The sequence below is a fragment of the Hirundo rustica genome, chromosome 33 (genome assembly GCF_015227805.2).
Source record: "Hirundo rustica isolate bHirRus1 chromosome 33, bHirRus1.pri.v3, whole genome shotgun sequence".
In the NCBI taxonomy this organism is placed as follows: domain Eukaryota; kingdom Metazoa; phylum Chordata; class Aves; order Passeriformes; family Hirundinidae; genus Hirundo; species Hirundo rustica.
The window spans coordinates 329940-337327 of record NC_053482.1 but is presented as its reverse complement, the minus strand read 5'-3'; the positions used below and the strand labels follow the sequence as shown (position 1 = coordinate 337327).

Here is a 7388-nt window from a genome sequence, read left to right as displayed (position 1 = left end):
TCTGGACTGAAAAAACCCAGGGGAGCACTGTGGGCTTGCACCTGCGGCCCACCGGAGCCTGGACCTCGGCATTTTCCAGCAGCACTGGAGGGACTGGGACTGATAAAAGACTGAGAGAGCTGATCTACATCCATGGCAAGAACTTTCTCAATTTGCCATCTCACTCCAGAACGAGAGGTTCTATTGTTTCATATTATTCATTCTTTATACTTATATGCACTTTGCTTGTTAAGTAAAATAGTTTTTTCCACTTTTCTCCAAAGACGTTTTTTACCAGACTGGTTTGAGGGAGGGGCTGTTTGGGTTTTCTTCCCGGAAGGATCCCGTTCAGGGTTTTTCTCACAAATTTGCCCTAAACCAGAACAGGCCCCAAAGTGCCAAAATGGATTTTGGTTCCATGGGGTTCCACTTTGTCCAAAAGGACCCTTTGTTATATGATTTTGCAGAGTGTTACAGTACACTTTTTGGTTCTGTGAGGGCTGCACCAACACCAAACCTGTGGAATATCAGAATAAGACTCCTTAACAATAACTGGATTTTTAAGAAGGCATTACTTTTTCATGTCTGAGGTCAAGTGAGGGGTAACCCCTTACCTTTCATGGACATGTAATTCTACAAATGTGTTGCTTACACATAATTGCTAAATGGGTATTACAATTTATCCATTACCATAAAACTTCATTAAGTACCCAGATTTACTTCTTGTTTTTTCCATCACTGCACTCTTGAGCCAGATGTCTTCTTGTCTTTCAACCATCCTTGCTGAGAAAGCAGGCCCTGTGTGCCTATTTCCTGTGCTAAAAGTCCACAGGCAGGGGGAAAAATGGAACAAACCATTTTGGTATCAAGCCCTAGGCTTTGTGTGCCCAGGCAGAGGCAGGCAGGACACAGAGCTGTCAGCAAAGGAAGGGGCCAGCGAGGTGGGGCAGCCGGGGGATGACGACAGCCTGCAGGGACAGAGGCGCAGGGCATGGACACCGTAGGACAGCCTGGGCTGGAGAGGGCACAGGGATGGGCAGCAGCTGAAAGGCCCTGACACAGCCAACTCCTGCAGCACTTGGGCCATGGCTGCTGGCCCTGGGCCTGAGCCATTGGCAGGAGACAAGTGACCCTGGCAGGCCTGGGGCCTCATTGCCTCCTTGTCCCTGCTCAGCAGCCTGGCAGGGGCCGCCCCATGGTGCTGCCCTTGGCATTGCACATCCCCACATCCCAGTGTCCCGGGAAGAGCCCTGAGCACTGAGGGAGGGACAGGATCTGCCTTGGCAGGGGCTGGGGCTCAGGCCTTGGCCCTTTGCATTCCTGAAACACATGCAGGTTTGCTGAGCATCAGAGACACCTTTGCCTTGTTTGTCCCCACCTGTCATCACTGCCTGCAGTGTTCTGCTCTGACGGGAACCTGGGGACACTTTCTCAGTCATGTCCCTCAGTGAGACCCATTAAAACTTCAAGAAACATTGGAGTTTCAAACTCTGAGTTCTTGAAAAGTTTTTTAAACACTCTCAAGGACTGACACAACTGTAAACAAGACCAAAGCCCTGAGAGGATCATTAAAATCCTTGTGCTGTTGCTGTGCTGCTGAGCTGGGCTGGGCTCCTGGCACAGAGGCAGCTCATTACAATGAAGAAGAGCTTCAAAAAGACATTTCTCCTGAGGAGCAGCTTCTCTTCCAGCCCAGCAGGGCTGAGGGCACTGCCTGCAGTTACCTGATGGGAGATAAGCAGACAGAGGCTTAAATCAACTGGAAGGACAATGCTGACATTATTCACAGAGAAATCTTCATACCTTTTGAAAATACTGAGGTTCTTCATGGAGAAATCTTCACCACTCCTGACACAGTAAGTCTCTGGCTGCAGGGATCTCCTCAAGCTGACCCAGGACAGGACTGACATGACTGTAAGGATGGCTCTGCTGCCCTTCCTGCTTTGGGGGAGGATGTGCTCCAGAGCGGGGCTGCCCTGGGCACCGTCAGAGGGACAGGGCAGGACGGCTCCTGCTGCCAGGGATGGCTGCAGGGGCTGAAGCTGGGGCTGCAGCCAGGGGTGCCCAGGGCTGTCCTGCAGAGCAGCTCCTGCAGACCTGAGGGTTCTTGGCCTGGCCAGGGGATCTGCCACCTGCCAGGGGCAGCTCTCAGCCTGCCTGGGAGCTCCCCATGGATGCTGGAGGGGAGCTGTGGGTGCCAGGAGTGACTCCTGCCAGGGCAGGTCCTGCTGCTGTGGAGAGGGTGCTGTGTGGGCCAGGGCTGCTCAGAGCTCCAGCTCATGCCCAGGTCATTTCTTAAGGGACTTTTCATGAGCTCATTCAGGTCAGGAGTTTACTGCTGGAGTCTCTGCTTTCCTAAATCTTTGCCCACCCCACCCCCGCCCCCCCTTCCCTGGCTCAGCTTGGTGGGAATGGAAACTCAGCTGTGCAGGGTAGAGCAGGGACTGAGGCTCTTAAACCATCACCCTGAGGATTCCTGGGACCCTCAGCAAGTGCCTCCAGCTCCCCAGCCTCCAGATCCATCCAGCATCCCCTTTCCATGGTGCCCAGGCCTGGGGGAGCTGTTCTTTAACCCCTGCAGCCCCGAGCAGCTGCAGGGCAGAGCTGGCCCAGGGGCTGGGCTGGGCTCTGGCAGCACTGGCAGGGAAGGAGCCCGGGGCCACAGGAACAGCTCGGGCTGGGACAGCTGCAGCAGCAGAGGCGTGGGCAGGGAGGGAGGGAGGCAGTGATGAGGGAAGCCCTGCTGCAGGGGAGATGTGGCACCTGCCAGCCCTGCCCTGCAGGGCACACACTGCCCTGAGCAGCACAGCTCTTGTGTCCCCTCACAGCCAGCACAGCCCTCAGCCAGGGGGCTCGGGGCCCTCAGTCCCCTCCTGGGCCCGCAGAGCAGCCCCAGAGATGAAGGGCATCTCTCCTGCCATGTGCCCATTCCCTGCTGACCAGGGCCTGAGGGCCACTGTCCTGCACTGCTGCTGCCTGGCAGGGGCTGGGCAGGGCTGGGCAGGGAAAGGCTTTTCCTCAGGGCCAGGCTCTCTCTCTCTCCTTGCCTTGCCCAGGTGCTCCTGGCATTGCTGAGGGGCTCTCTGGGAATGGCAGTTCCAGCTGCAGGCTCAGGCCCAGCCCTTGTTCTCCTCCTGTGCAGGCTGAGCACAGCAATGGGGTGTCCCAGCTCCCTCTGCCCTGGGGAGCTCTGGGCAGGGCAGGCTGGGAATGAGCTGACTCTCCCTGACTTTGGGAAAGGCAGGAGCCACTCTGTGTGCCAGGGATCCCTCTGCTCTCAGCAGTGTCTCCTGGCTTTCCAGGGTAACACGGGAGTGGCGATCGGAAAGGTGCAAGTCCATGACAGCTGGGAACAGGAGAGAGGGACAGAGCAGCTCCCCTCAGTCTGCACTAAGGCTCAGACAATCCTCCTGTACCACCTGTTCTCCCCAGGTGCAGCGGAATCTCTTGTTCTGCCTCCTTCAATCCTCATCCCTTCACCCTGGCAGCTCCGGTGCCTTATGAGGGGATTCTTTGTCCAAGTTCAAACACCAGGACTGGCCCCTGCCCTCGCTGTTCCCCTGCACTGACTGGGGCTCAGGGCTAACTCCAGGGTATCTTGCTTCTTGAGGTCTGGCTTCTCCTTGAGTATTGGCCAGCAGCAATCTCCAGCAACCAAGATGAAGGAAGTTATGTTAGACGTAGAAAAAGGGGTGGTATTTATTGACAGGGAATGGTCTGTGAGAAAGGGTTGTGACTCTTCTATGAGAAATCTCCCCTCAAACTTCACTATCTTGCTTCCTAAAGGTTGAAACAGCCAGACACAGCAAATGTCCAACAGCAGCTCCATCAGCCACTTCCTCCTGCTGCCATTGGCACACACACGGCAGCTGCAGCTCCTGCACTTCTGCCTCTTCCTGGGCATCTCCCTGGCTGCCCTCCTGGCCAACGGCCTCATCATCAGCGCCGTAGCCTGCGGCCACCTCCTGCACACGCCCATGTTCTTCTTCCTGCTCAACCTGGCCCTCACTGACCTGGGCTCCATCCTCACCACTGTCCCCAAAGCCATGCACAATTCCCTCTGGGACACCAGGAACATCTCCTACTCAGGATGTGCTGCACAGCTCTTTTTCTTTGCCTTTTTTATATCAGCAGAATATTCTCTCCTTACCATCATGTGCTATGACCGCTATGTGTCCATCTGCAAACCCCTGCACTACGGGACCCTCCTGGGCAGCAGAGCTTGTGCCCACATGGCAGCAGCTGCCTGGGCCAGTGCCTTTCTCTATGCTCTGCTGCACACAGCCAATACAATTTCCCTTCCCCTGTGCCAGGGCAATGCCCTGGGCCAGTTCTTCTGTGAAGTGCCACAGATCCTCAAGCTCTCCTGCTCACACTCAAAACACAGGGAATTTGGGATTACTGTGGTTGGTACCATTTTAGCTTTTGGCTGTTTTGTGTTCATTGTTTTCTCGTATGTGCAGATCTTCAGGGCTGTGCTGAGAATCCCATCTGAGCAGGGACGTCACAAAGCCTTTTCCACCTGCCTCCCTCACCTGGCTGTGCTCTCCCTGTTTCTCAGCACTGGCTTTGTTACCTACCTGAAGCCCCCCTCCATCTCCTCCCCATCCCTGGATCTGGCACTGTCAGTTCTGTACTCGGTGGTGCCTCCAGCCCTGAACCCCCTCATCTACGGCCTGAGGAACCAGGAGCTCAAGGCTGCAGTGTGGAGACTGATCTCGGGACGATTTCAGAAACATTAAATTGATTGCCATTTTCTACACATCACTTGTAGTAAAAGTCAATTTTATAACACTTGTTGTTTGGTTATCAGTTTTGGTTTTTTCCTGTGGCCCCAAACTATTTCAGTGAGAGGCTGTGCTCTCAGTGGCTTTAAACACATTTAAGGATCTCCCAGAAACGTTTTCACTGGAGATCCCCCTTTTGTTCCCTTCTCTGTAGCTGCAGCAGCAATGTCTGTGTGCAGAGCTGGGGCAGATCAGTGCTGGCACAGCAGCTGTGCCCAGCGGCAGCAGCACTTGGTGTTGCCAGTGCTGCTCCCGTGGCCCTGCCCCGCTGCCCTCCTGGCCCTGGTGTTGCTGTAGGGCCTGAGTGCTCTCGGGGCCAGGCACAGTGCTGGGGGTGGCAGTGCCAGGGCTGCAGCAGGGACAGGCCATGGGCACTGCTGGGGCAGCGCTGACGCCTCAGGCCAGGGCCTGGGGGCTCCAGGCTCCTTGCCCAGGCTCTCTCCAGAACACGCCCAGGCCAATGCTCAGCAGAGAAAAGCCCCGTGAGCAGCCCCAGGGTGGCCGTGGACAGGCTGGGGACAAACAGCATCACACCATGGGAACGTCCCTTGGGGAGCAGGATCATCCTCCAAGTGCTGCAGGAATTGTCTGCAGGCTCCTGCAGTGCCTCGGGCTGTTCCATTGCCAGAGGCACCACAGGCCAGGGGGGCACATCTGGGCTGCTGTGTCTGGCTGTGGGGCTCCCTGTTCTGGGCCATGAGGAGGGGCTGCAGAGGCTCTGCAGGACTGACAGGATGGGCTTTGGGGCTGTGAGGAGAACCTGAGGGACCTGAGCTGCTGGACCTTCTGAAGAGGAGGCCCAGGGCTCATCCTGCAACTGCTCCAAGGGTGGTTTCAGAGAATCACAGAATTGGCCAGGTGTAAAAACAGCTTGGAGATCATCAAGCCCAACCTGTGCCCTGATACCACCTTGTCTCTCCTGAGCCTCATCTTCTTCAGGATAAATAACCCCAGCTCCCTCAGCCTCTCCTCACAGGACTTGTGTTCCAGACCCCTCACCAGCCTTGTTGCTCTTCTCTGGACATGCTCCAGCCCCTCCATGTCCTTCCTAAATTGGGGGGGCCCAGAACTGGACACAGCACTCAGGGTGCTGCCTCACCACTGCTGAGCACAGGGGAAGAATCACTGCCCTGCTCCTGCTGGCCACACCATTCCTGATCCAGGCCAGGTGCCATTGGCCTTCTTGGCCACCTGGGCACACTGCTGGCTCATGTCCAGCCTTCTGTCCATCAGTGCCCCAGGTCCCTTTCTGCCTGGACGCTCTCCAGCTGCACCGTCCCCAGCCTGTAGCGCTGCAGGAGTTGTTGTGGGCAAAATGCAGGACCCAGCCCTTGGTCTTGTTAAACCTCCCACTGTTGGATTTGGGCCCTGGATCCAGCCTGTCCAGGTCCCTGTGCAGAGCCCTCCTACCCTCCAGCAGATCCACACTCACACCCAGCTTGGTGTCATCTGCAAATTTGCTGATGGTGGACTCAATCCCCTCATCTAGATCATCAATGCAGATATTGAAATCCATGCTGGCTGGGTCTGATCCCTCAGCCATCCTGTGGGTGCCATGTGATGGCTCTCAAGGTGATCTGTTCCAGAACCTTGCTGGGCACCGAGGTCAGGCTGACAGGCCTGGAGTTCCCCAGATCCTCCTTCCAGCCCTTCTTGGGGATGGGCTCACACTGGCACCTCCAGTCCTCTGGGACCTCCCTGGTGAGCCAGGACTGATGAGAAATGATGGAGAGCAGCTTGGTGAGCTCATCCACCAGCTGCCTCATCCCCCTAGGATGGATCCCATCTGGTCCCAGAGACACCTGTGAGCATCTGAGTGGCTCAGCAGGTCACCAGCTGCTTCCTCCTGGATGACAGGGGGGCTGTTCTGCTCCCTGTGCCCATCTACCAGCTCAGGAGAACACGTGTCATGAGCACAACCTGTCTGATTGTTGAAAAATGAGGCAAACAAGGAGTTTAGCAGCTCAGCCTTTTCCTTATCTCTATTACTATATTCCTCACAGCATCGAATAAAGACTAAATGTTTTCCTTATCCCACATTTTGCTATAAATTTATTTGTGGAAACATTTTAATTTTTCAGAAAACTGGCCAGGTTAAATTTTAACTATCTTTCACCTCTCTAATTTTCTTTCCCCATGACCTATCAACATCCCTAAACATTTCCTGAATTGCCTGACCTTCTATCCTAGGTGTTGCACGTTTTTTTTTTTTTGTTTTTTTTTTTTTTTTCCTGAGTTCCCACAAAAGTTTCATGGGCAGCCAGGCCAGTCATTTTCCTCACTGGCTCATCTTTTGGCACACCAGGACAGGATGCTCCTCTCCCCTTAAGATTCCTTTTCTGAAGTGTGTCCATCCTTCCTGGACTCTCCTGTTTTTAAGGGCTGTTTCCCTTAAAAAAATCAGTACCTGATTCAGTACTCCCCAAATCTGCATCCTATAGAGGCCAAAGTCTGCCCTCCATAATTTCAGTGTAGATGTTTTGTTGATGCCTTTCCTTCTTTCCCAGATTTATGGAAAGTTGATTATTTCATGGTCACAATACCCCAGGCAGCCTCAGTCCATCACATCTCCCACCAGCCCTTTCCTGTTTGTGGACAGCAGCAGACAGAGCTTTCCTTGGC

General features: G+C 54.8%; 1 protein-coding gene across 1 annotated transcript; it reads left to right on the top strand.

The window, feature by feature from the left end:
* The first annotated feature begins 1706 nt into the window (after positions 1-1706).
* Positions 1707-4721, top strand: LOC120764638 (olfactory receptor 14A16-like). Its single transcript, XM_040088637.2, has 2 exons — positions 1707-1835; positions 3766-4721. Exon 2 carries the CDS (start codon positions 3789-3791, stop codon positions 4719-4721), a length of 933 nt encoding a protein of 310 aa, XP_039944571.1. The 5' UTR covers positions 1707-1835; positions 3766-3788.
* Positions 4722-7388: the final 2667 nt, after the last annotated feature.